The following is a 27,485-nucleotide window of genomic DNA, read 5'->3' as shown; positions in this document are numbered from 1 at the left end:
CTGTAATGAAGGCAGTTTATTTTCTGCTTCAACAGTAGCTCTGGGAGCAGGAAGGATAGAGATACGTGTTCAGAAGTGAGGCAGGACGTTGTGTACCGTGGCCGGTTCCCTGGCAGCTTTGTAAACTGGCTCTAACCGCAGTGGAATCGGGGCCCTGGCTGGATCAGGAGGCGCCCATATGGCTCCTCTTGTTTCACACAAAGGATCTCCTGTGCAGCAAGCACTGGTCAAGAGGGGAGGAGAGGGCTGGTCAGAGGAGAGGGTCCCTACAGCAGCCTCTGGCCTGTGTGTCCACTCCCCGCCCGCCCGCCCGCCCCACAGGCACACACGTTCCTCGCTCACCCAGGAGCAGGTAGAAGACCCGGGCGGCCACCCTGCGGGGACTGAGAGGTGGCACCAGGCTGCTGAAGTCAGGCTCCCTGTTGGCCTGCAGCTCCCGTGCCACTGCCCTGTGGGGGTCCAGAACCGTGAGCTGAGGCTGCAGCCCGGGCCACCCGCGGAGGCACGCCCTTCCTGGTACCTGTGCACAGCCTCCAGCGACAGCGGCTCGGGCTCCGGGGGCAGCTCCACAGGCATCTCCACAGGCACCTCAGGGAGCTCAGGCACCACGGGCAATGCAGGGGCCTCTGGCCGCTCCACCTCAGCCCAGGCCCTAGGAGAACACGGGAGTTGGGTGGAGCAGGGAAGGTGGCAGCTGTGACAGTGACGAGGGGCACACACATCCTAGCTGGGGCTGCTGCTTACCACCGTTCTTCCAGGGGGACGAGGCTGATGCGGGTCTTCTCCTCCTCAGCCGCTTCTAGGGAGATCTCTGTCAGGGAGAGGAAGGTCCTGAGTGGGTTGGTTTGCATCTGAACATTTGGGATTTGGGGGCCACCTGGTCCACCTGGGTGCCAGAGCTGGCAGTGACTTGTTAAAAGCACCCGGGGGGTGGGGGGAGGGGACTTAAGAGACTCGGCCTGTGCTTCCTTATGTTAAGTGTGCTGACGAGAACTGTCAGTGGTTGGGGCACCAGTTTCCTGGGACAGTGGTCAGGGTGGTGGTCTCCACCGTCCCTTCTCCAGGTACTTTACCTGAAGGCATGAGAGGCACACTGGGCTCCAGGGCCTCCCTCAGGACCTAGAGATGAGAGAAGGAGAACTAAGACCCCAAGCCATCACAGAAGCAGTGGGGGCAGGGGTGCAGCAGGCCTAGCCCTGAACCAGCCTGGCTGGGACCTGGTGCCCATGGCTCACGTGGGCAGAAAAAAGCAGGCTGCTGGAGCTCAGGCAAAGCAGGAAGGAGTGACGGTGCCGTTACCTCGATGTCGCTCGGAGTTTCGGCCTTTCTCCTTTCCTCCTCAGCTGCCGCCTCCCTCTCAGCTTCCTCTTCCTCGGGCTCCAGGGGTGGCCTTCTCCTGAGTGCTAGCGGGAGTGGCTGGGCACAGTGGGTCCAGAAAGCCAGCAGTTCTTGGGGTAGCCGGCCAGCTGAGGACGGGGCAGCAGGGAGAGGGTTTGAGGCGTGAGGAACACCAGGAGTGAGGGATGGGGGTTCCGAGGATCCCACACACCAGCTCCCACCATTCCTCACAGTGAGTCGGGGTTCGGAACAGCTCTGCGGGGCTCGTGATCATCCTCTCAGGAGGCTGCACCATTGGCTGTGTGGTGGGAAAGGCCGGAAGCCCGGTTAGGAAGGAGCCGCTGCCCCTTATCCACCTGCAGTGCCTTGTTCCAGGGTCTCTGGCCTTCTAGCTCTTTCAGGCTCATTCTCTGCTCATGGCTAAAAGGACTTTCAACTGATGCCCTTGGATGTGCTAGGCGGGGTAATGAAGTGATATGTGGGCAAACCCCCAACATGTGCACTTTGGGGGCTGTTCTCATGGCCCCCCCGGGAGTTTAGGAGGCCCAACGTGCACCTGCCTCCCCCCATCCCTCCAGAGCCTGGGCTGTACTCACACACTCCCAGCAGTGGGCTCTGGTCTGCATTTGTTTCTGGAATTCCTCCCGGGGGATCTGGGTCTCCCGGTCCCAGAATAATAACTGGCGGCGGCGGCGACGAGCAGGTGGGCTCCTGGGAGGTGGGGGGACTGGGGGCCTCCTCCGCTGAGGGGGGAGGGGAGGTGGGAGCAAGGCTGCCCATTACTCCTTTCCCTGTGGTCCTCGTGGACTGCAGACATGCCCCAACCTGCCGTCCCTAGCGGTGCCCTGGGAGAGGGCTCGGGTGGGGCCTCTGGAAGCGGGTGCAGCTCCCACCCTGTATATGGTGCCCATCCCGATAAGATGGGGTGTGGACAGGGGCACCTTTTACTAATTTGCTCAAAGGCCTGTGGAAGCTAGCAGTGGCCTTCGGCTTGGGGAAACTGAAAATGGGTGAGCAGTTCTGGCAGAGGAGGGCGAAAAGGAGGTGGCTTGGAGGAGCATTACTCACCTCTGGGCTGACTGGGGGTGGCAGACGCAGCTCCAGCGGGGGTGTAACCTCTGCAAAAACACTCGAGCTCTGCCCCACACCCTTTGCCTTCAAAGCCACCCAGGCGAGATGCTAGAGTCCTCCCTTCAGCAAGTTAGAATACGGGGCCACGTACGGGGCCGGAAGGACCCCGGCATGGCAGGTACTCACCAGGAAGTAGGGCCTCGGGCTCCCAGCCTGGTGGCTTCAGCTCCTCGGGGGGCCGGACCCGAACTGGAGGTAGCTCTGCAGCCTCCTCCACCCTGAGGGGAAATGGGCAACAGAATGAAGATACCCTCCCAGCAATGACCCCCTACCTGGCCCAGGGGTTCCTGCCCTTACTCTGGAAGAGCTAGAGGTGAGGGCGGGGGGACTGTGATCTCCCTCTCTGGGACCCGGAGCTCCTCTTTGTACTCTGAGAAGAGAAGGTCAGGGCTCAGAACACAGAAGAGATGGGAACACTGCCCAGCCCAGACTGCCCGTGCCGGGGGCCTGACCATCCAGCACCGGGCGGGCCCTACGTGGCCAGATGGTCCTGCCTAGCCGACCTTCCTCTAACAAGATGGCTTCCTCCTCCTCTGCGATCAGCAGGTCCAACTCTCGGCGGCTGATCTCTGCGAGGTCCCGTTCACCCTGTCGGGAAAGGGAGAACCAAGGCGAGGGGACTCAATTCCATCTCTGTCTGAGAGACATGCCACGGGGCTGGGCCAGACCGAGGAAGCCCGTGGGTGCTCCGGCGCTGGGGGCAGTGGTGGGGAAATGGAGGTGGAGAAGGCAGGACTCGGGGGGCAGAAGGAAGCAGATGCAGGGGGGCTGGGCCAGCAGAAGCAGGACTCCGGGCCTCAGGCTCCGTGTGCAGGGGGTCAGCTCACCTCAATCTTAAGCATACGTATGGGCTCCGCCTCCGGGAGCGTGATGACCTCGGGAGACGGTGCAGTGACCGGAATCCTTTCTGGAGGGGAGGGAAGTCACACCAGCCCGTTTCTTTCCAAGTCCCCCCACCCATGTGGTAAGGCAAAAGCATGGACTCTGGAGTCAAGTCCACCTGGGTTCTAGTCAGACCCCGGCTAGTCACTGGCAAGCTGACGCAGGACACATCGCTTAACCGCTATGGGCTTCACTTTCCTCATCTGTAAACCGGGGATAATAATTCTGATCTCATAGGACTCTTGTGAGTAGTGACGACATTACACACGGTGCCCCTCACAGGGCCTCGCTCCTGAAAGAAGCTCAGAGACAGTGATTTCTTCAGCTCTTGGACGTTCCTCTGCCTCTCACCATAAAGAAGGCTCTCTCTGCTCACCTGGCTCTATAGGAACTTCAGGAGGGATCTCTTCAAGAACTCTCTCTGGGGTCACAGCCTCTAGGAGGTGTTGAATCTTTGGGGAGGGATTGGGGACAAAAGATAGGGTTCAGCTTCAGCGCCCTGCTTCCCCACTTTCACAACCTTATTCAGACAATGGACAGTGACAGCCCTTTACGCCTAATTCTGTGGCACTGCCGGCAGCGTGCAGTGAACCCACTCACCATCCGGTTTCCTTTCCTCCCGTTCCTGCCCCCACCCAATCATCTAGACTGTGTTAATTTGTCTGTGAAAGAAGGACTGCATCCTTACGTCAAGTGTTGGGGACAGAGGGAACAGAAAAGATTCTTGATCTTAAGGACTATATGGTCTAGTGGGGAGACAAGTTTGTGTACGACCCCCGCAAGAGCCAACGGATGCTGTACACCTGAAACTAGCACAACACTGTAAATCAGCTACACTTCAATAAAAGTTGTTTGTTTTGACAAACAAAATCAATTAATTTAAAAAAAAAGAGTCAACACAAAGGGTAAACAAGGCCCTAGTGATGGGCTGAGTTCTAGAACAACATTTGGTTCTGGCCGGGAGTGGTATAAAGACTTGATGGAAAAGTGTAGAAATTGAGCGAGGTCTGTAAGAGAACAAGGGGTGATGACCATTATGGCCTAGGGAAACAGCAGAAGCAAAGAAGTAAATGTGGCATCTTTGGGGCATAGGGGCCAGGCTGGTGTCTGGGAGCCAAAGATGCCCAGGGGATGTGCTGAGAGATGTCTAGGGATGTAGGGATGGCTACCTCTGGACCAAGGTATGGAGAGCCTTAAATGCTAGTATTCTGTTGGCAGTGGGGAGCCACTGGAGGTGTCTTTTTTTCTTTTTTTTTTTGCGGTACGCGGGCCCCTCACTGTTGTGGCCTCTCCCGTTGCGGAGCACAGGCTCCGGACGCGCAGGCTCAGCGGCCATGGCTCACGGGCCCAGCCGCTCCGCGGCATGTGGGATCCTCCCGCACTGGGGCACGAACCCGTGTCCCCTGCATCGGCAGGCGGACTCTCAACCACTGCGCCACCAGGGAAGCCCTGGAGGTGTCTTTGAAGGAAGGAAGTAACACTGTCTAAGCTGTAGGAGTGTTAGGAATGGATGGACAAGGACATGGGAAACCCAGTGCTGAGGGACACTGAGGGCATGGATTGGGGGCTTGGCTCTTAGAATGGTGTGGAGACAAGAGCTGCCTCTAGGTTGGTCCTGAATAGGTAAGTGCAGCAGGCTTGTCTGGATGGGTCCACCATGGCAACTGCGCTGCAATGCCTTCTGTGGGGCAGAGCTGTAGCAGGCTCCCAACCCACCCCCACCCCAGTGTCGGACTGGCAATTCATCAGTCTGAGGTGTCCAGGGGGAATGAGACCTACCTGAGGGATATTGAAGGGACTGGGCAGTCTGGGTTCCACAGACATCATCCCAAAAAAGGGGTCTGGAGCATCTTCCAGAGTCTCCATCCTGGCCAGGTGATTAGGGAGCAGCAGGCTGGGTCTGAGGGAGAAGGGGGGCTGTCAAGGACTGAGGCCAAGCAGGGAGGTCCCCTTCCAAAGACTGGGTGGTCCCAGTCCCAGGGACACACTCACAGCTCCGTCTCCACCATATCAATGCGGATCTGCAGCTGGGCCCGGTGCAGGCGCTCCAGGATGTGCTGGATGTCCTCTGCGGGCAGGTAGGACAAGATAGGGTGCCAGCCCGTGGGAGGACCACTCAGCTCTGCCCCACCTCAGAGCCTTCTAGCCTTACCTACAAGGTACTGGCATTGCTGCGAGTAGACCCGAATGACGCCAATCTGGAGCTGCGCTGAGAGATAAAGGGAGAAGCGGGGCCGCGGCAGACCTGGCAGCGGGGGCTGCACTCGTACCAGCACGTAATTGAGGATTTCCTCGCTGGGGGAACGAGGCACCCTGATCACCGTTGTGCCAAAGACCAGCCCCACAGCCCAGAGTAATCCATCTCCTAACCCACAATGGCCCCAGGCCCCTCTTGCCTTTTCTGGGCCTTACCAGGTCTTCACCACGTTCACCTTCAGGTATTCGCGCTTCACCAACCGGGTGCCGCGCGTTGCTGCCAGCCTGGAAGAAGGACGAGGAGTGAAGATGGAGGAGAAGCCCTCAGGCTGGGATCCCTGGGCTCCCCTCCCGGTGCGCCCACCCTGGCTCAGCCCTCCCTTACCAGATGGTGGCGAAGCAGCCCGTGTGGCGCTGAAGCACGCTGGGATAGTAGAACATGGTCCCTCCGGGGTTGCACCCTCGTCTACACCACTCTTCCTTTCGGATCTCAGTCCGAATTCTTCAGGGCACAGGGTTTCCCAACACCGTCGGAGAGAAGGATGTGGACAAGCGGCGCAGAGAGTGCACCCAGAATGCCAAATAAACGAACCGATAAACGTTGGGTGGATAAACGACTAAGGGGATAAGTAAATGGAGACGCACACTGGATACACAGGAGCAGGGACACTCTCTCCGTCCGCCCTGAGCCGGTTCGCGCGCTGCGTGGGTGCTTCGTACTTACTGGAGCCTCGCGGGTTGGGTTCCAGATTGGAGACGCACAGCTCCGCGACGGGAAGCCCGAGCTGCGACCCAGACCAGGTCCGGAGGGAGAACAGGTGTCCTCCGCAGAGAAGCCGGTCTCTCGTCCTTTGCACAGCTTCGGCCCTTGCCCGGCCCCGCGGCTGCAGAGCTAGATCCCGCCGCAGGGAACGCGTGCTCGGGTGCTCGGCGCCTCCCTCCTCATTAGATGGCGGCGGCCCCCACAGCAGCCAATGGGGAACAGGGTCAGCTTGGGGACACTCGCCAGCAGTGCGCCAAGTAGGCTGCTTGGTTGGAGGCCACAGGGGGCTCCCGAGGCAGGCAGCGAACCAATGGGAAGAACCCTGCACGCGCGGGGGTGGGGTGGGGGGTGCGGGGGGGGCATTGTGAGGTGTCCCGACCAATGGGCTCTCGTCCTCGCCTGGGCAACAGGGGTTCCTCAGAGGTGCTTCTCTGCGGACCAATGAGCGGGGAGCAAGACCCCAGCCTCACCTGCAGCGAGCCTGGTAACAAGGGTGCTTCAACTACCGGGGAGGTTGCGTGATGCCAAGGGCAACCGCCACGCCCTGTTTGGGGCGCCTGACCTGCGGTTAGACCTTTGCCCTTTTCCCCAGATCCCACCGAGTAGCAATTGGTTGGTCCACCTTTGTTCCCAGCCTAGGGCCTATGGTGAGCTAGGGAGGTAGAAACGGGTATGAAGGTGGCCTTGGAGCCGCCCCAGGTCGTTGGGGAAGAAAGACCTCACAGGAAGCAGCGAGGGTCGGGTCATTTCCTAAATTTGAACAGTTTAGGTGGTGGCATTCCTCACCTGGCTGTTTTCCAGGTGTGAATGTTTTCCTGGCTGAGACTTCAGTTTTGCTGGATGCAGGGCATACTTCTCAGCGTACAAAAGCTGTTTTGTCTCAGAAATTCTTTGTGTAATGTAAGTTGTATGGTTGTACTTACAAATATCCCATTCCCCATGCCTCCTGCCTTCGCACAGCCATTTCTTTGGCCTAGAATATCCTTCCCGGTCTTGACTCCAGGGCATGCTCCTGCCGCTTTATTAAGACTCAGCTCTTCACACCATACACAAAAATAAATTCAAAATGGCTTAGAGACTTAAATAAGACATGACACCATAAAACTCCTGGAAGAGAACGTAGGCAAAACATTCTCAGACATAGACTGTAGCGATATTTTCTTAGATCAGTCTCCCAAGGCAAAAGGAATAAAGCCAAAAATTAACAAATGGGACCTAATCAAACTTAGAAGCTTTTGCACAGCAAAGGAAACCATAAACAAAAGGAAAAAACCTACCGAATGGGAGAAAATATTTGCAAACGATGCGACCGACACAGGCTTAATTTCCAAAATATACAAACGGCACATACAACGCAATATCAAAAAAACCCACAAAAAACCCAATCAAAAAATGGGCAGAAGACCTAAATAGTCATTTCTCCAAAGAAGACATACTGATGGCTCACAGGCACATGAAAAGATGCTCAACATAGCTAATTATTAGAGAAATGCAAGTCCAAACTATTTATTTTACTTTATTTAAAAATATTTATTTACTTTGGCTGCATGCAGAATCTCTTAGTTGCAGCACGCAGACTTCTTAGTTGAGGCATGCAGACTTCTTAGTTGTGGCACGCGGACTCTTAGTTGGGGCATGCATGTGGGATCTAGTTCCCTGACCAGGGATCAAACCCGGGCTCCCTGCATTGGGAGCACCGAGTCCTACCCACTGGATCACCACGGAAGTCTCCCCAAACTATTAATACAATAAGGTATCACCTCACTTCGATTAAAATGGCCATAATTAAAAAGTCTACAAACAATAAATGCTGGAGAGGGTGTAGAGAAAAGGGAACCCTCCTACACTGTTGGTGGGAATGTAAATTGGCATAGCCATACTGGAAAAAAGTATGGAGGTTCCTTAAAAAACTAAAAATAGGGACTTCCCTGCTGGCTCAGTGGTTAAGAATCCGCCTGCCAATGCGGGGGCACAGGTTTGATCCCTGGTCCGGGAAGACGCCACATGCCACAGAACAACTAAGTTGTGCACCACAACTACTGAGCTTGCACTCTAGATAGGCCCGTGAGCCAGAACTACTGAAGCCCGTGCGCCTAGAGCCCGTGCTCTGCAACAAGAGAAGCCACCGCAATGAGAAGCCCGCACACCGCAATGAAGAGTAGCCCCCACTCACCACAACTAGAGAAAGCCCGTGCGTAGCAAGGAAGACCCAATGCAGCCAAAAATAAATAAATTAAAAAAAAACAACTAAAAATAGAGCTACCTATGATCCAGCAATCCTGATCCTGGGCATATATCCGGAAAAGATGAAAACTCTAATTTGAAAAGACATGTGCACCCCAATGTTCATAGCAGCATTATTTGCAACAGGCAAGATGTGGAAGCAACCTAGGTGTCCATCAACAGATGAATGGATAAAGAAGATGTGGTACATATATACAATAGAATACCACTCAGCCATAAAAAAGAACAAAATAATCCTTTTGCAGCAACATGGATGGACCTAGAGATTATCATACTAAGTGAGGTCAGCCCGAGAAAGACAAATATATGATATCACTTATATGTAGAACCTAAAAAAGAACACAAATGAACTTATTTACAAAAGAGGAACAGACTCACAAACATAGGAAAAAAACTTAACGGTTACCAAAGGGGAAAGGGGAGGGAGGGATAAATTAGGAGTATGGGATTAACAGATACACAGCACTATACATAAAATAGATAACAAGGACCTATGGTATAGCACAAGGAACTATATTCACTATCTTGTAATAACCTATGATGGAAAGAATCTGGAAATATATATAACTGAACCACTTTGCTATACATTTGAAAGTAACACAATATTGTAAGTCAGCTATAGTTTAATAAAAAAAAAAAAAAGACTCAGCTCTTATTGCAGCCAAGCTGACCCCATCTTATCTTGTTCCTTCAATCCGGGAACTCTTGAGAGGTTCTTGTTTTTTCCATTAGTGCCTGAAACTTAGCTTAGCAAATGTTTGTCAGAGGAATGTGCAATTGCCCTAAATTTACAACCACAGAGTATCACGGCTGAAGGGGATTTCAAAATCTAGTCCAAGACTTGCCTTTACAGATGAGAAAACAGAGGCCCATATGGACTGTTTGTTCCAGACCACACAGCTCCTTAGTGGCAGCCTGGTTGGGAACTCTGCTCTTTTGAATTCCAGTGTTCCCAATCCCTATTCCATGGTGCTTGGCTAAATTGGTTTCTACATGATACTTACAAATTGTTTCGATCACTGTACATATATTGTCCGCGTTCATAAGTGTTCATGCTGGGGCACAAATATGATAAAGTGGGGGCACCTGCCCTTAAGGTGCTTAGGACCTAGTTTAAGAGATAAGGGACACAGTAATTTGCTCATTCATCTGTCCATTCATTCAACAAGTATTTACTACATGCCTACCATGTGCCAAGCACTACTCTAGACACTGGGGATAGAGCAATGAACAAAACAAGTCCTTGTTCTCATGGAATAGGGAAGGAGTGATGATAAACAAGTAGACAGACAGAAATGTGTGAAGTGGTAATCAGTGCTATGAAGAAAAATGAGGCAGCATAAGAGAATAGAGAAGAGTGAGGGCTGCTATTTGGATTGGGTGCTCAGGGAAGCCCTCTCTGAAGAGATGGGGCAAGTCATGTGCTTACCTGAAGGAAGAGTGTTTTAGACAAAAGCAGCAGCAAGTGCAAAGGTCCTGAGGCAGAAATGTCTGGTGGGTTCAGGGGGCCCGGAGCAAAGTAACTGAGGAGGAGAACAGCAAGGGGTAAGGTTAGAAAGGAGAATGGGACCATATCACCTTGAAGGCCATTGTAAGGATTTGGGCTCTTACCCTGAGTGAATTGAAAGCCAATGGAGGATTTCAAGCAGAAGAATGATGTGATAAGATTTATGTGTTAAGAGGATCTCTTCTGTGTTGAGAATGGGCTGAAGGTGGACACGAGTGGAAACAGAAAAGATGTGGAAGGAAGCAGAAAGAAGAGGTGTGAGAGATGATGGTGTTTGAACCAGTCTTGGTGAGGGAAGCAGAGTCAGATCCTGGATAGATTCTGAAGGAAGGAATGATAGGATTTGCTGATGGGTTGGATGTGGGGTATAACGGAAAATGAAGTGAAGGTCCGGGAGGGATTTCAGCAGGGCCTGTGCACCTGCACACTCAGGACCCAATTTCCTCACTGCCTATGCAGATGCCTGTTGGGGCTCCCGGCTTCTCAGGGTGACGATGAGGGAGACTGAAGACAAGGAAGGTCCAAGGAGGCAGAAAGGCTCAAAAGCAGTGAAGTTTGTCAGGTGAGACAGCAAGAAGTTCCTCCAGAATCTAGACATCCAGATTTGATCATGTCAGTGAGCCACTCAACGCTTATAAAAGTGACATGACAGGAAGGAGCTGGTCTGGGAGGCTACCTCTCCACCAATTTGGTGTCACGTACGGGAAGCGGGAAGCTGGAGGCTGTGGTAATCGGGTTAAGCGGTGAACTGGTCTGGTGGAGATGAGTGTAGGATGAGGTAGGATGACCGGTGGCCTTGTGAAGAACTACCAGTTTGGGAGCAAGATAAACGTGGGGCAAGGGAGAGCGGTGTTGGTGGATTTGGACCCCTGGGATCCCAGCAAACAGAGTGCTGGTGACGTGGCAGTCTAGGCCATGTTGTCTGTCATGGCGCTCAGGTAGAGTGAGGAGACCTGTTCGGGAGCAGCCTTCAGTTGGGGTGACAGTGCCCCAGGTACTGGGAGAAGAGGCACCAGGGCATGGTCTGCCCAGGGCACAGGAGGCTCGGCCGCTCTTCCCTCTGATTTCCTCCCCTGCCAGGCCCCAGGGCCTCCAGCTCATCACTTCAGGTCTGTTCATTGAGACCTCCAGGCCAGAGTCCAACCCTAGGCTGAATCGGAGGCCTCTAGCCAAGGACTGTGGACACCGGATTTCCCTTATGAAGGTGGCTACAGTGGCCATAGGCTCAGTGCCCCTCTTTTTGGCTGACCCCAACCCTCTCCCTAATCCTGGTTGCCTAGAAGGTACAGAGAGCCAGGTCCAGAACCCGAAGCTTCCTAGCCCAGACAGCTTGCTAGCCCGAACCTGTGGTTGGAGGAGAGGGAAGAGACCCAGAGATGCCAGCAGGAAGAGAACCCGAGTGCCCTGCCCTCAGGTTACATCCCCATCATCTCTCTGTGACCCTGCTGCCTTCTTCTCTCAACAAATCCGATGCTTGATTCCTTTTCAATAGAATTTTATTTTCAACCCTTAGTGAAGACCTAAGAAGAAAATATAAAGTGCTAGGTTTTAGGGTTGTGGGCAGAGGGAAAGGCCCCCTGAGTTCACGCCATCTGTACTTGCCCAGTTCAGTTCCTCAGAGACAAAAGAGGGTATACCTCCAAATTTAAAAAAGAAAAAAAAAAAGTCATCCTTGAGTTCCCCACCAACCAGGGTCTATGAGGAGTTCAAGGACTAAATCACCACAGACAACCAATGAGAATGATCACTGTGGGAGGCAGGTCGAGAGCGTGGAGGAAGAGGCTCTCTCAAAGCAGATAGGAGGAACAGAGAGAGGAGAAGGAGGCCGGGTCCTCCAGGCTCTGCACCAGGGACAGGATGGCTGCCTGATCCTCTGGAGTCTTCTCCAGTAAATGTCGGGCAAAGGCCTGCTCCATCTGCATGAAGAGGTGGGGAGAGGGGGTTGTGAGCACGGCAGGCAGCGCCAGACACTATGCCCAGGGGCTCTTTCCCCGGGAGGCCCTCTTCCTCCTCAACACCCCATTCCCATGCAGGCAGGCTGTTCTTGCCCTATCCCGACTCACCTGCACTGTGATAAGACTCTGTGGGGTGTGGTTGGGGCCAGGGCTCTCCTCCCAGAAATTCAGTGTCACCTGGAACTCGGGTGCGGGGCCCAGGCCCTGGAAGTACCTGGCCAGGTCTGAGAGGAAAGGTCAAGAGTTGGAAGAAAGAGAAGACAGAGGGTCTCAGGCAGGGAGGGATTGGGGAGGATCCCATAATGGAGAAAGAGGGGTGGCAGTGGGGCCACTCAGAGACCAAGGCCAGAGCAGGAGCCTCGGGGTGGTGAGGCTGTTGCCTGGTGCCAGGGGAAATGCTAGGAACTAAGCTGCTACTCGCCTGTGGACAAATAGGGAAAGGGGCCCCCTTTTAGAGGTAGCCAGTCGTCACACAACCTGAAACCTGGGGGAGCTGGGGGAGCTTGAGTCCTCTCGGCGGCAGCCCTGGCTGCTAACACCGTTGTGCCACACCTCTGTTGCCTGCTCACAGCCTCCCTGCACTAGGGCACCCCGTGGCCCTGGGTCCCCTATACTCCGGCCCCCACTCCCGAAGTCCAATTGAGAGTGGAATGGAGGCAGGAAGTGGGATTCCAAGTGTGGATGGGAGAGGGGCAAGCTGAGGGGTGGCTGAGCGGTGGGCGAGGGCACGTGATGCAACGCAGCTCTTGCGAATGTGTGAGTGGTCGCTGTGCAGGTGTGTCCGGTGGGGGCTGCCACGAGGCGCACCTTCCCATGATTACTGTACGCTCCCACGTGGTGGTGCTCCCGGGGCGTGACACCCTCGTGCTGGGCTTACCTGGTCCTCATCTTCCGCGGCCTTGGCTGGGGAAGGGGGACTGCCAGGGCTGAGCACTGCACCAGTGCAGGGGCCGTGCCTGGGCTGTGACGGGGGATGTGCTGGAGGGAGCGCAGGGTGGTGGCCGGGCCCACGGAGGGGGAACAGAGGTGGGGGAAGGGGCTCAGGTGCTCGGCGGGAGCAGCCTCACCTCTGCAGAAATAGGCGGTTCTGAAGAGCTCCACGCACTCGTTGCTGGGCAGCAGGTGCGGGCCTGGACCAGGTGGAGCCTGGGGCGCGTTCCAGGAGATGGGGATGGGGCAAAGGCGCTGCACAAAGAGGCCTCGGGAGTTGCTGGCCACCAGGACCCCTCTCTTGAGCTGGCTCAGCAAGCGCTGGGTGGGCTCTTGTGGGCCGGGTTTGGGAAATATCACCTGCTCCATGCCGCACTGGGAGACCGAGGGCTCAGCCACGAGGCGGCAGTCCAGGCTCTGCACCTGGGCCTCACCCACCACACGTCCATCGTAGATGAAGGTGAGCAGCAGAGAGTAGTCTGCAGACAAAGAAAGGCCAGCTGCACCGGCGCCCCTCCACAGGGGCCCACTGGCCAGCAAGAGGCTCTGGAGAAATGAAGAGGGGCTTCCTGCAAATCCAGCATCCTCATTTTGCTGGCGAGGAACGTGAGGCTCAGAGAGAGAAACCAGGTGAGGGCTGGTGAGGACCAAGCAGGCCACAAGGTGGGGGCGGCAGCCGCACCTTCTAAGGATAGAGAAGGCGCCCTCCCTCCTCATCCTCACCGCCAACCCTCGGCAGCCCAGAGGGCTTCCCATCATACTTCCCCATCAGTTCCTCCTCAGGGGAGGAACTAATACACAGATTCCCACTGAGGCCTTAATGGCCAGGGCCTTACAGTTTACAAGAGGGTCCCAGAGCTCAGTCCTCTACTTAACCCACAGAATCAATGTCTCAAAGTGGATTTCCAGGGAACACAGTGTGTAGGGGGTATTTTTGAGAAGTGAGCTGTTTGGAGTCGTGGCAGGTACACTGCCCAGAAGCCAGTGCCTCTGAGTAAGGTGGCCCCGGTTTGCTGCAAGCCCTGACAGATTAGATTAACACACGCATAGCCACAGGAGGACAAGGGAGGACGGGGGCAGGGGTGAGTCAGAAACGCCAAGTACCTGAACCTGGAGGGGGCAGAAGCTCTGGGGACACCAGATCTCCTTGGAGAGGGGCCTCAGCTGTGTCCCTACCTGGGTGGGAGGCAGAGGCACTGGTTATTCAGAGCGGACTGGGGAGTCCAAGGGCCAGAGGGTGTGGCACGGAGGATAACACAAGAGGCAGGGCACTCGGTACCTTCCTGAGGCTCAGGGCTGTTGCTGCTGCTGCTGCTTCCGGAGTCTGAATAGGCTACTCCCCCACTGGACTCCACCAGCTCCTACAGACACAGTTTCTATCGTTGGCCCATCTCTCCCCCAGTTACTGTTCTGCCCTCAGACCCACCCGGTTCCCTCCCCAGCTCTCACATTTTTGAGGGGGTCCTGGAGCAAGGAGGGGCTGAGTATGCAGTTCTTCGTGGTAACCTCATCCTCCTTCCTCTCAGAGGACACAGAACTGTGGTGTCGCTTTGATGGTGATTTCTGAGTCCCTGGCTGAGCTGTGGAACATTGGGAGGGAGAGGAAGGTCAGAGCCTTAAGTGAGCACAGAGGGAAGGGGAGAGATAGGAGGCAGTGAAAGGATGGGCAGGACTGGCAGGGAACCTGCTCCCCAAGGACAGGGCGGAACTCTGACCTAGGGGCCTGGAGGGAGGCCACCACCCTCCCAGGAGGCGCAGAGCTCCATCCTTCCTCCCAAGGCGGCTGATTCTAGGAGTGGCAGGGCAAAGGGACACCCACCGGGGAGGGTTCCGGGTGGCAGCAGCCGGTACACCTTGTAGGGCTCAGCCCCATCCCTGTGGCCATTCTCAGGAACCTCCTGGAACTCAGAACTCTTGTTCAGAGCACAGCGCAGACGAGTCTTCCAGATAGCAGGGCCTTCCGAGTCCCCCTCCTTGTACTTTCCCTTAAATATCGCCCAGGCCTAGGACACAGCAGAAGTAAAGAAGAGGCAGATCCTTTACCGAGGCTGGCTTCACGGATGTGTGGCCTGAGTGCTCACACAGAAGGGCCTATGCTAGGTTTATGCTCAGCTATTGCCACCTTGCGATCCTTACTAAGGTTTGCATTTTCATCTTGCATGGGGCTCTGACAATTACGTAACGTAGCTGGTTCTACCCTGCAACTTCCCCTTTATCTGAAACCCAGGTGGATGCAACCACTTGAGGGTGACAGTGCCAGTGTATATTCCATCCCTCCCTCCAAGGGGCCGGTTTCCGGGCCTTTCACCTTGAAGAAGGCGGCATCCTGATCCTCCCGGAAGTCCTGCTTGCCTGCGTGCTTCCAGGGAATCCGGAACATGGTCTTGGCCGCATCTTCCCAGCACACTCCTGGGAACTGGCCGCTCTCCACTTGCTCCACCACCCAGTTCCGGAGCTTTCGGGTGCAACGTACCCTGCCTGATGCCATCCTGGGGATAAAAGCAGCAGGAAGAGTCAGGGGAACTGATACTTTGGGAAGAGTGAGATCCTGGCCCTTGGGGTTGGATTCCGGCAAGGGCCCCTAGAGATCTCATCCATCTTTTGCCTCTATAGACATAATCTCAAACTTCTGAGGCTGAATTGTTTCATTTCTGCCGTCACTAGCGATGACCAAAAATACTTTCTTTTTAACATCCCGAGCTGTGACATCTAGAAGGCAACCTTAAGCATGGGTCTTAATTTTAAGGTTTTTCAGGAATCTATTGTTCCCCTGGTGTCCCGCTCCTGGTGAGAGGCCCTGTCTGGATCCCCAAGTATTTACAGACACAAGTGGCTGCTTGTGAGATGCCTCATCAACCCTCTTCACTCACCACCCCCACAACCTATCCTTCGATGCCCCCCAACCTTCCCCCACCCCGCTCTGCTTGTCCCAGGGGTAGGTGGGGCAGGGAGCTGGTGACAGGGGCAGAGCTGTGGGCGGGTGGAAGTGGGCAGGACCAGGAGGCAAGAAAACAAGCAGGGGAGAGCAGCAGAGTCTTCTTCCCCAAACAACCCGGTAGCAGGTCCCCCTGTCCTTTACCTAGAGGGCTTGGGACACCGGCCCCCCCATCAGTCTTTCACTCACGCCAAATTCCAGCTCCCCGGCTCACAGGCCTTCTGTCTTTTCCTCAGTCTAGCAGAGGGGTCCCCAGGAGCCTCTACCCACCACCTCCAATCTAGCCGGGCCTTCCCGCCTAGACCCAGGCTGACACCTATTTTTGGTTAACCTTACCTGAGCTGCTCTGCAGGCTGTCCCAGGGCTCAGCCGACCTCAGCTCAGCTCCTGGCTAGGCAGCTCCTGGATCTCTCCGCCCCTTTCTACAGTCCCCACCCTAAGTTTCAGTTCTCCTCCAGGGAGGTCCTTTTCCCCGAAATCACGTGGTCTCCGAGTTGCAGGGTAACTGGTTACCACCAGGGGGAAGCAGCACCTGAGAATCTTACCGTAGGAATCCTGCGGTCAGAGTCTGGAGGAGGGATCCTACTGGCTCAGGCTCATTCCCTTTCCTCCCTCAAGACACTCCTCGCTCGTGTCAGACCACCTCTATGACACTGCTGCTTCCCCAGGGAGGCTGCAGTGTCCCGGAGTGTGGCCTGGGGCCTCTGGATAGCTCTGTACCACTTGTGCATCTGTGTTCCCCCACGGTGCCTGCTTGGTACCTACTAGGTCACCCCAAGTATCAGCTGAATTCAATGAAAGAAAGAAAGGAGGCAGGGAAGGAGGAAGGCCAGGCCAGGTGGCTGGATGGGGAGGGCTGCCCTTGGCCTCCCACAGTGTCAATTCCTTCTGCCTGAGTCCAGAGAGTCAGGTGGCAGGCTGCAGGGGGCCTTTAGCAAAGCTCTGTTCACCCCCCCTCTTTCCCTGGTGCCCCCAGATGGTGGGGTCAGGAAGAAAGAAGGACCACCAAGAAGCCTGGGCAAGGAAATGCCTCTTTATTGGTGCTGGAGGTGTTCCCGGGGAGTCAGATCACGGGACCTTCATTGGGACCCTTGCCCTCAGCTACTTCCTCCTGCGGGGGATACTCTGTCCCAAGGGCACCTCTTCTATCAGCTTCTGTAGGAGAGAGAAGATGATGATACTGGAAGCCCGGGGCTCAGACACAGTCTGGACAGGGGACTTCTAGAGAGTGGGGTCAGAGGTGAGGCTGGGGGAGGCTTTACCTGTAACAAGCGGGCGTGGTAGGTGGCGGCATCCTCCCCAGGCAGCGGCTGGGGGCGCACATGCAGGTAGCGCTCAGCAGCCGTCTCCAGCTCCTCCACCTCATACAGGGTGGCTGGGTCCAGCGAGTGGGCATTGATGAGGCTCACCAGGTACTCTTTGTAGTGCGCCCTGGGGAGATGAGAGGGTGGAATATTTGTTCTTCTGAAGTTTGACTGATATCAACTGAGTGTGTCCAGCACTGTGCTGGGCACTAGCATACTCAGATGAACAAGACTGACACCCCTCGCCAGTTGCTCTTGTAGGCCCTCGCCAACCTGTGCACACCACCTTTCTGTGCCCTTGCCTAGAGAGGCCCCTCCCTCCCACTTCTTGCAGGACCTACTGCTTGCAGAGACCCACTCTTCTGCTCAGGCACACCCCCAGTGCTCCTGTGCCCCCAACGCTGTGCCCCACGCCCTGCCTGGCACTCACTGGCAGAGGCCGGCATAGCCAGCAGGAGTCTCCTTGCCGCAGGCTTCGTCCCGGAACCCGTCGGGAACTTCCTTCTGCTCCATCACTCGGCAGCCACCTAGGGGTAAGGGAAGGAAGGGACCCTTTGTCCGGAGGGGGCCACTGCCCACAAAGGCCCAGGAGAACTAGGATATGGATGGAGGCACGGGAGGCAGCCTCTAGGGAGGGGACTGAGGACAGGAGCCCCTGCTCTAACAGCTGTGCCAGAGATGCCACTGTGCAGACCACTTCTGACACAGAAGCAGGGACCTTGCTGTCCCTGCTTTTAGCCAAGCTGACTTCTGGCCCATAATCATATACTCTCTTGAGACAGCTCTTTTGGTTGTGATTTAGCTCTTGCGAAGTTAGCTTATTCTGTGAAGGTCTTACTCTACACAAATGGTAAGAAGTGGGGCAGATTAGAATCATACATAACATCTTTCTGTTGCCCTCATGGAACCTAAAACAGTGCAACTAGTAAGTCTTTAATTAAATAGTCATTGAGTTAACTAATGAATCACTATCCTTTGGGAATGGGAGAATAAAATTAGCATTGAGGTGCCAGGCGCTTGAATGTGGCCTTACATAAAACAGCTTGGCTGCAAGGTGGATATGATCCCCACTTTACAGAGGAAGAAACAAGCCTAGGGAGGCTGAGTCACCAAAGAGCACAACAAGCAAGCACAGGATGGGCCCTGCGTCCTGGTCCCACCCCAGGCCCAAGCCTCCCCTTCATCCATCACACAGGGGGAGCCCAGCCCCTCCTCTTGCCTTCTCCCAGGCCCGACACTCACCTCCAGGCACTGCCCGGGCCCCCGCTGGGGGCTCTGTGTTGAACATGATGTTCTTGTCCTGAGGAGGGCAGAAGGATGGGCGTTAGCTTCCCTTGATGCCAGCCTGCTGGGTTTCTCGACATCCAGGCCTTTCCCTTCCTGCCACCCTGTGCCCTGCCTCCTCTCCTGGGCGACCGACAAACCAGCCAGGCTGGTCGCCCCTGACCTGAAGCAGCCTCTGGAGCCGAGGAGCCGTCCAGTCCCGCAGGTAGAAGAGGCAGTCGCGGGGGTGGTGGCCGTGCAGGGACTTCTTCACCCTGCAGTTAGGGTCTGGACATTTCTGGCGGAAACCCAGATGGGAGAGGGGAAGTTGGAGACTGTTGGGGTCCTGGCCTCTCAGGAACCCCTGCGTGAGGGGTGTAGGGGTGGGGGAGATGAGACATTGGAGGGTCTGGAGCAAGCAGAAGGGGAGAGAGGACAGAGAGAGGTGCTTTACCCCCCACTGCTCTCCTCTTACCCTGGGCTGTTCCTTAACGGCCTCCACCCCTCACTCCCTCACTCCCCATGGCAGCCCCACCCGGCTAGCCCTTCCATCCCCGTTCTCTGGGCTCACATTCTTGGCGTAAAAGGCATTGTAGCAGCCACTGCAGAACTGGTGGCGGCACTGGGTGCAGTGAAAGTGCATGCAGCCTCCTCGGGCCAGTGCGTACGAGAACTTGCACTTGGGGCAGTCTGCAAGGGACAGCAGGTCAGGGTTCGGGCTGCCACTGCTCCTCAGGCCCCCAGGAAGAGAGCCGCTGGCAATGAGGGATTACTGGGCAAACAGGCAAGCTTACCTATGCCATTTTCCTGGAGGTACATCGCCAAGCCCTGGGCCTGGTACTCCGGGTCATTGGTGCGTTTCCAGTTCTGGAAATCTTCACAGCTCCGGCCTCGGTGCTGCTCCTCCCACTGCCAGAAGGAAACAAGCTTCCCATGAAAGCTCTATCCCAGGCCCTTCTTGCTGGCCCCTCCACTCAGATCCAGCGGTCCCTGGCTTAGTGTATGGCACTGCCATCCACCATTTGTTCAAATCCCAAACCGAGGGGCCAGCCTTGGTTCTCTCATCTCTTCACACCTGAAACATTGCATTCACCAGCAAGTCTTGTTTCCACCACCCAAGCCTAGCTCAACCCTGTCCTTTTCTTCATCCCTACTCTGACCACCTTTACTCCAGACCAGGTCAGGTCTCGTCTTGATTCCTAGTCTCTATGCCTCCACTCCTGCTCCCCTATGGTTCAGCCTCCACCTTGCGGCCAGCGTGCCTTTGAACGTGTAACCAACTGCACTGGGAGTGTTCTAGCTTGGAGGTTTGGGGGTAGGGTCGCAGGTGTTCATTTTATTATTGTGTTTTATATGACAGATGCAGGGACTTCCCTGGTGGCACGGTGGTTGAGAATCCGCCTGCCAATGCAGGGGACATGGGTTCAAGCCCTGGTCCAGGAAGATCCCACATGCCGCGGAGCAACTAAGCCTGTGTGCCGCAACTGAGCCTGCACTCTAGAGCCCGCGAGCCACAACTACTGAGCCCATGTGCCACAACTACTGAAGCCCACGTGCCTAGAGCCCATGCTCCGCAACAAGAGAAACCACCACGATGAGAAGTCCACACATGGCAACGAAGAGCAGCCCCTGCTCGCCTCAAGTAGAGAAAGCCCACACGCAGCAACGAAGACCCAACACAGCCAACAATAAATAAATAAATAAATTAATTAATTAAAATAAGTTAAAAAAAAAAAGACAGATGCAACTTTTTCGTACCAAATATCAAACTTTCTAAAGGTAAATGAGAGAGCATCACCCCTTGCTCAGTCTTAGAATGAAAGGCCGATCCCTTGCTTGATTGGCCTCACGGCCTCTCCTGACCTGGCAGCTAGCTCCTCTCCGACTGCCAGCCACTCTCACCCTTGCTCTTGAGGGTCCAGCCACACAACACTTTTTCTGACTTTGGCCTTTCCATGTGTTGTTCTTTCTCTCCCAAATACTCTTTGCATAGTTGGCTTCTTCTTAACTTTCATGTCTGAGCTTAAATCCAGCCATTTTAGAGAAGACTTGTCTAACCTCTCGATCCTGTGTACTAGGTAAGTCCATTTGTTTTCTATTTGTTTTCTTCATAGAACTCATGGCGATGTATAATTCTGCTCTCTCTCCTTCCCTCACCCCTCCTCCCTCCCTCCCTGGCTAGCCTGTAACTCTTTGAGCCCAGAGCTCATGTCTGTTCTGTTCTCCAGCACACCCTGCGTCTAACAGTACCTGCGGTGGCTCAGCAGGTATTTCCAAAAGGATGGATGTGCCTCACCTGGCGCTTACAGCGCACGCAGAATGTCTGGTGACACTGGGGACATGTTGCCTCCAGCTGCTCACGCTCGTATATGAAGCCAAAGGAGCACTGTGGGTGCAAGAGCATAAAGCTGCCTGAGGCCTGACCAGGCACCACTCCCCACCCCTCCCTCCGGTCAGCAGCTCTGGGCAGGCCTCTGACCTGGGCACACCACAAGAACTTGGGATCTCGCATGAGCACGCCCTCAGTCAGCTTCTTGTGGAACAGCGCATAGGCATCTGGCTCTAGGCTCTCTCGAAGCTGGGAACAGGATGTGGAAGTGGCGGGTGGGCAAGGCTCCTGTTCAAAGCCCAGGGCACCCTGAGTCTTAGGGACTGCAGTACCTGGATATCGAGGGTGGAAAAGTAGCTGAGCAGCTGCGCATCATCGGTGAGGTCGGGGCGGCCACAGGCAGGGCACACCATGTCTGTGATGTGTTTCTCCTTCAAGGCAATGGTGAAGTGCTGGCGGAAGCAGTCGGGACAGATAGTACACTCACAGGAGGTCAGAGCCTGCATCTGGTGGAGGGGAAGGGAAGGGAGGAAAGGGGGTAAGAAGCTACAGTTGCCAGCCGGGGGGAGGGGCAGTAGCCAGGTGTCTGCTATGAAACTGAGGTCTAATTAACAACTGGGCGGGAAACCTAAATGTCTGAAGACCTTCAGATGGAAAAAAACAGACCATGGTGAGACCTAAGGTAAACGGAAGAATGCCCTCTAAAGGCATCCACATTCAATTAAAAGCAAACACACAATAACTGAATCACTTTGCTGTACACCTGAAACTAACACAGCATTGTAGATCAACTATACTCCAATAGAAAATAAAATTTTTTAAAAAGTTAATTTAAAAAGGAAAAAAAAGCCAGGGGGGGGCGGGTGTGGATTCCCTGGTGGTCCAGTGGGTAGGACTCCTTACTTTCACTGACGAGGGCCCAGGTTCAATCCCTGGTTGGGGAACTAAGATCCTGAAAGCTGTGTGGCGTGGCCAAAAAAAAAGCAAACACAAACAACATCCTTGAAATGACAAAACTATAGCAATGGAGAACAGACTAGTGGCTGCCATATGACAGGAAGAGAGGAAGAAGGTTACAACTATAAAGCGGTAGCAAAAGGGGGTTGCAGTGTGGTATTTTGATTGTGTTGGTGGTTACATGAATCTACATGTGGGATCAAATGGCATACAACTACACACATACACACTGATGCACAAAATGAACAAAGCCTGCGGTCTAGCTAACATTGTACCAATATCTATTTCTTGGTCTTGATATTGCACTATGATTATACAAGATGTCACCATTGGGAGGAGGTGGATAAAGAGCACACAGGACTCTGTACTATTTTTATAACTGGCTGTGACTCTACATTTTTTTTTTTTTTCGGTACGCGGGCTTCTCACTGTTGTGGCCTCTCCCGTTGCGGAGCACAGGCTCCGGACGCACAGGCTCAGCAGCCATGGCTCACGGGCCCAGCCGCTCCGCGGCATGTGGGATCTTCCCGGACCGGGGCATGAACCGGCGTCCCCTGCATCGGCAAGCGGACTCTCAACCACTGCGCCACCAGGGAAGCCCCTACCATTATTTTAAAGTAAAGAGTAAAAACAAAAAACATACAGAGCCAGCCTAACTAAACCGGGCTGTATTTTGCCAAAGAATTGCCACTTCTGACCTAGAGTAAGTCAGAAGGGGCTCAGGAGATAAGAGGGGCCTATTCCTACCAAGTGGGTATTTGATGATTACATTAAAGAATGGTAATTTTTTTGTTGTGACAGTGGTATTTGTGGTTATATTTTCAAAGAGTTTTATCTTTTAGAGATACACATTGAAATATTACAGATAAACTATCTGACATCTGAGATTTGCTTCAAAATAATCCTATGTAGGGGCTTCCCTGATGGCACAGTGGTTGAGAGTCCGCCTGCCGATGCAGGGGACACAGGTTCGTGCCCCGGTCCGGGAAGATCCCACATGCCGCGGAGCGGCTGGGCCCGTGAGCCATGGCCGCTGAGCCTGCGCGTCCGGAGCCTGTGCTCCGCAACGGGAGAGGCCACAACAGTGAGAGGCCCGCGTACCGCCAAAAAAAAAAAAAAAATCCTATGTATGTGTAGATAGAGTAAAGATTGGTCATACATTAATAATGGCTGAAGCTTGATGATGAATACATGGTGGGGGGAGGGAGAGTGGAATCCATTACACAGTTTTCTCTACTATTGCATGTTCGAAATTTCCCATAATAGAACATTTAAAAAAAGAGAGGGAGGTGGCCTATTCCTGCCCTCCTCTTCCCAGAAGCCTTCAGGGGCACATGGGCAACTGCAGAGCAAAAGACAAGATCAGAGACAGGGGCTGGGGTAGAGTGAGGGTTCAAAGGGAACAGAGCAATTCTAAGGCCAGGGGCAGTGGGGAGGGACTTACGCGGTTGCGGGGCAGGGCCCAGCCGCACACGGCACACTCCTGGGCAAGCAAGCGGCGCAGGAAGGCTCGGTCCTGGCTCTGCCTCACAGCTTCTACCACGTCCCCCAACTCATAGTTCCTGGGTGTTTCCTGCAGTAGCGCCAGCGCCAGCTCTGCCCGGCCCCAGCTGGGGAGTGCGTGGACTGCCAAAAGCCGTCTGACCAGGCTCTGCAAGGCGATTCAGGTGGAGAGGGAAGAAGTGGCTGTCAGACCGCAGAGAGCCTACCCCTCAGCCTGCCCTCAGCCCTACTAAGTGGGCTCTTCACCTCCTTCCAGCACCTGCTTATCTGGCCCGTCCCAGGAAGGGGTGGGCTCAGGACCACTGTCCCAGAGGCGCTGATGGAAGGGCTCTAGGCGCTGGCGCTGTAGCTCAGTGAGGGCTCGTGCCACGTCACCCCCGTGTTGGAACAAGGCTTGAAGAGACCCCTCCTCAGGCTCAAAGCCCAGGGACCGGAGCTCCTGCACCTGTGAGTTGGGAGGGGCGAGAAGGAGTGAAGAAGAACGTGAGAGGCTCTGAGATCCACAGCCCTCAATCCTGCACCCCCCTCCAGCACAGCTGCTGCTACCTTCCTCCGCCGGGCCCGCACACACTCTTTCACAGCTTCATCCAGGTTGCCGTGACGATCCAGCCAGGCACTCCGGGCCTCCTGACAGGAAAAGGCACCCAGCCTCGGGTCCTGCTGTCCAGCCAGCTCAGCCACCATCTCCAGCACGTAGGGCAGCTCTGAGCGCAGCCACTGCAAGGGCACCTCGGTGCCCGAGTACTGCAGAGCTGAGAAGACCTCCTCTGGACAGGCGCCTCCGGCTTCCCCTTCCTAAGGCACGGTCCCGCCCAGACAGAGCGCCCATCAGGAAGGGCACACTCCACCCACCCTTAGCCCGAACCAAAATGCTGACAGTGCTTGAGCTCAGATCATGGATCACGTGAGCAGGACACCACAGCATGATACCTGCCGTGGGGGAAGGGTTCAATAAGAGGCAGCTGCTGCTAACAATGACAGGTTTTGAGAACTTGCATCAATCAACTGCAGCCTCTCCCTTCCCCCACAAGCTTATCCCAGGCCCAAATCCTTACCCGGATCTTGAGCACTAGCTGGAGACCTTCCTCCCGCATCTTGTCTTGGCGCTGCTTCTCAAGGTCCCCACAGGAACTGGCCAGGGGGGCACTGAGGCGTCGTGAAGGCCCTGGTTCAGGGAGTCGCTCTTCCAAAGAGCTGGCAAGGGGCTGGGGGATATGCTGTACTGGGATGGGGCTGCTGGTCCGGTTGCACACAGCACACACCCAGCCAGGGCCTGAGTTGCAGAAGGTACAGTGAATACAGTACCACACTGGAGTCTGGGCAGAGGAGAGCAAAGTGTCCTCCTGCTGGGAAGGCAGAAAGAATTATCCCATTGAAGGCTGGCTGAGGCTCAAGATGGAAACATAGGAAGCTGGGGGGAAGATACCAGGGAACTGAATGAAAATAGGGGATGAAGAAGTAGAGAATGGCCTGTGGTAACAGGTGCAAATAAAGAGCTGAGAAGGCCAGGAACAGGTTACCTGAAGGGGCTGCAGGCAAACGCCGGCATCCTGAGAATCCACTACCAAGCTGGGAGGCTGAGCCAGCCGAGGTCGCTCACATATGGCACACAGCACAACCGCAGCCTTATTCTCAAAGGTGCAGCTCTGGCAGGCCCAGTGACCCCGTGCAAGCTCAGGTTGTAGGCCCCCAGCTCCTTGGGGACCCTCAATCCCCAGCCCCAACCCTTTACAGCCTCGGGGCCGATCACAGGCCACACAGAGTACTGCCGAAGGTTCATTCAGCATGGCGCAGGCAGAACAGTGCCAGGGAAGACGGGCACTTGCAGGATCAGGGGAAGAAAGAGAGCTGTCTCCCAGGGCCAGCAGGGAGGTTGACTGAGGCTGTGGTGCAGCTGAGGCAGGTAAGCTGTAATGGAAAAGCAGACACGGCCTGCTGAGGGGGTGCCTGGGACCCTTACCCATGGGCATCCCTCATACCCTGCAAGACAACACATGGCTCTGGCCTTTGCACATGTCTGGAACACTGCTATACCCACAGCCTGTTCAACATTTAAATGACAGCTTAAAGTCCATATCTGGCTGGTAAATATCCCTAACATAGGGCCTGACCCCTATTAGGTGCTTAAAATACTACCAACTGATTGAGCTGATCTTTCTGACTAAGCTGCATCCTCCTACTACCTATCTGCACACCCAAATAATCTATTTTGCTATGACTGCTACTGGCTTGATATGTACATCTATGATCTCCTGGAGGGCAGTAACTGGCTGCTTGCTCTCTATGAGACAGTCTTTAGCACAGAATCCAGCACATAGTAGATACTCAAATAATTTTAAGTTCTCTCAATTTTGCTCCCACTCAGGAGAAAAAGGCCTCTCACCTGGGGGTCAGGTGGGTGGCCTGGGGGGCCAGAGGCAGGGTCTGGCGGAGGTGATGGGCACGGTCTGGGTGTCCATGGAAGAGGCGATCACAAGTTGGGCACAAGGCCTGTTTACAAGCTGAGCAGTGCAATGTGCCTGGGGCAGAACCACAGAGGAAGCAGGGACCAGGAATGGAGGCTGGAGAACAGGAAAAAATAGAACATCTTTCTAAAAAAGACCAGGTTACATTTGAATCTGCTGTGGAGGAGGACAAATCACAGACAACTTTTCAGCATATCTTTTCAACCCAAGGAAACAATTTTAATCTTTTTAAAAAGAAAGGAAGATAACCAAGAAAACAGAGGAAATTTCCATCAGTATGATCTACTAACACTCCCACCCCTCAATATAGGACAATAATACCTGGGGCAGAGGGTGTGGTGAGGGGGCCAGGAGCAATCTCCCTCAGTAAGGGGGCAAACTCTGAGAGCTGCAGTAGCTGAGGAAAAAGGACAGGGAATGAACAAGGGCTTGGGGACAGAGGCCCACAACAGGTTCCCTTTGTTCGCCAGGCCCCAGAGCCCCATTCCTGCCTTCCTTACATCATCTTCAACCTTGTCTTTCAGCAGCTGCTCCAGTGCTTGTGGTTCTGGATGAGTATTCTGCAAACAAGATAAGAAGAGTTCCCACCTAGAGCCCTGGAACAAGGCCCTCCCTCAAAGCCCTGGTCCCCCAACGTTCACAGGGTGAAAAGTACAGAGAGATCCTAAATTACTGTGGGGACTATGCCTGTGGTTCAGCAGCATGGGAGTCCCCACACTCGCTTTGTTGTTAGGCTGGGATTCCCAGCCCTGATGCTTAAGTCCTCAGGACTAGAGATACCTCACCTGTAGCAGCAGGCTGAGCTCTGTCCGAAGCAGCAATACTTCCAGTGTGACTGTAGCAACTTGTCGCTCATCCGGCTCCTTCTGGCCCTCCGGGAAGCTCAACCCATCTGGCTGCTCCTCTGTGTAGCCATACAATCGCAGAACTTCCCGGCCCCCCTGCCACACATTCAAACCAGTCACCGCCCAGCAGGTCCCCTTCCCAATAGGGCTGGACCTCAACCCATTCAGCACAGCCTCAGGCCCTTTCTAGTCAACCCCCAGCCCAGGCTAAGTTCCCTTCTCCCATTAGGGGCCCAGGGGCTTCACCTGAACAGCATCCACCGTGCTGCGAAAGACAGGGTTATTAAACTTGACCCCGCGCCAGTACCGGGGCCGCTGAGGGCTGAGGAGGTTGCGGCCATATTTCTCCAGGATGTTCAGGGCCGTGGAGAGGGTGTTGAGGTAGTTTTGGGGCTGGGAGCAGTCAGAGAGCAGAGAGCTGTGAGCCCCGGCCCGGACTCAGGTCCTCTGTCCTCCTCCCAACCCCGGCCGGGCCTCACCTCCCCATGAGCGTTGCAGCGGATCAGGCGTGCAGCATCCAGCTGCAGGTAGCGGGCTGCTGGCGGCAGAGAGGTGACCAGTAGCGGCCGGAGCTGCTCCAGCGAAAACGCCTGCCCGGAATCCCTCCTCAGGGCGCTCGCCAGCTCCTCGCGGGCCGCCAGGAAGGCCCGCTCCTCCTCCTCCCCCGGCATCCTGAGACAGGAGTCAGCCCCAGCCCGCTGCCCGACGGGACCCGGCGCAGGCTGTGCGCGGCCCGAGCGCCGCCAGGAGCGCCTGGGGTCTGGCTTCGCGGCCCGACCCGGTCGGCTCGGACGCCCCGGGTCACTCAGGGCACGGTCACTCTTCGGCCCCGGGCCCAACGCCAGGGTTAGCGGGAACAGGAAGTACTAGGAAAGAGGGCGGGACTGCGACCCAGATTCAGGGGAAGGGGCGGGGTCTAAGCTGGAGGAAGGGCGGAG

At 55.2% G+C, this 27,485-nt stretch overlaps 3 protein-coding genes across 8 annotated transcripts; all 3 read right to left on the bottom strand.

The window, feature by feature from the left end:
• Position 1: 1 nt before the first annotated feature.
• On the bottom strand, positions 2-11,417 carry REC8 (REC8 meiotic recombination protein). 3 transcript variants are annotated; one of them, XM_081230232.1, is made up of 20 exons: positions 9,984-11,417; positions 5,933-9,662; positions 5,764-5,832; positions 5,504-5,646; positions 5,344-5,419; positions 5,131-5,251; positions 3,728-3,803; positions 3,297-3,376; positions 2,973-3,057; positions 2,767-2,839; positions 2,596-2,687; positions 2,407-2,456; positions 1,935-2,081; positions 1,570-1,636; positions 1,300-1,466; positions 1,074-1,119; positions 745-811; positions 521-652; positions 343-449; positions 2-223 (listed from the first exon to the last, which is right to left on the bottom strand). In XM_081230232.1, exons 2-20 carry the CDS (start codon positions 5,986-5,988, stop codon positions 132-134), a joined length of 1,746 nt encoding a protein of 581 aa, XP_081086358.1. In that variant the 5' UTR covers positions 5,989-9,662; positions 9,984-11,417; the 3' UTR covers positions 2-131. The 3 variants fall into 3 exon arrangements, with proteins under 3 accessions (XP_081086358.1, XP_081086357.1, XP_081086359.1); XM_081230231.1 differs by having other exon boundaries at positions 343-652; XM_081230233.1 differs by lacking the exons at positions 5,764-5,832; positions 5,933-9,662; positions 9,984-11,417 and having other exon boundaries at positions 343-652; positions 5,508-5,756.
• A 122-nt stretch (positions 11,418-11,539) lies between these two features.
• Positions 11,540-16,314, bottom strand: IRF9 (interferon regulatory factor 9). Its single transcript, XM_081230234.1, has 9 exons — positions 16,218-16,314; positions 15,255-15,435; positions 14,766-14,949; positions 14,396-14,526; positions 14,226-14,307; positions 14,051-14,122; positions 13,084-13,425; positions 12,125-12,240; positions 11,540-11,977 (listed from the first exon to the last, which is right to left on the bottom strand). The coding sequence occupies exons 2-9, from the start codon at positions 15,432-15,434 to the stop codon at positions 11,849-11,851; spliced, it is 1,236 nt and encodes a 411-aa protein (XP_081086360.1). The 5' UTR covers position 15,435; positions 16,218-16,314; the 3' UTR covers positions 11,540-11,848.
• A 537-nt stretch (positions 16,315-16,851) lies between these two features.
• On the bottom strand, positions 16,852-27,427 carry RNF31 (ring finger protein 31). 4 transcript variants are annotated; one of them, XM_081230216.1, is made up of 21 exons: positions 27,027-27,427; positions 26,794-26,940; positions 26,488-26,643; positions 26,203-26,262; positions 26,024-26,099; positions 25,621-25,798; positions 24,758-25,145; positions 24,293-24,583; positions 23,784-24,032; positions 23,497-23,682; positions 23,179-23,385; positions 21,110-21,283; positions 20,928-21,026; positions 20,745-20,834; positions 19,243-19,357; positions 19,020-19,138; positions 18,633-18,857; positions 18,428-18,485; positions 17,616-17,712; positions 17,144-17,312; positions 16,852-17,036 (listed from the first exon to the last, which is right to left on the bottom strand). In XM_081230216.1, exons 1-21 carry the CDS (start codon positions 27,216-27,218, stop codon positions 16,983-16,985), a joined length of 3,330 nt encoding a protein of 1,109 aa, XP_081086342.1. In that variant the 5' UTR covers positions 27,219-27,427; the 3' UTR covers positions 16,852-16,982. The 4 variants fall into 4 exon arrangements, with proteins under 4 accessions (XP_081086342.1, XP_081086343.1, XP_081086345.1 ...); XM_081230217.1 differs by having other exon boundaries at positions 18,633-18,746; positions 27,027-27,426; XM_081230219.1 differs by having other exon boundaries at positions 18,633-18,746; positions 23,784-23,864; positions 27,027-27,426.
• Positions 27,428-27,485: the final 58 nt, after the last annotated feature.

Source organism: Mesoplodon bidens (assembly GCF_964165515.1).
Source record: "Mesoplodon bidens genome assembly, chromosome: 3".
In the NCBI taxonomy this organism is placed as follows: domain Eukaryota; kingdom Metazoa; phylum Chordata; class Mammalia; order Artiodactyla; family Ziphiidae; genus Mesoplodon; species Mesoplodon bidens.
Note: the sequence above shows the minus strand (reverse complement) of the source record. Positions and strands in the feature narration are given on the sequence as shown.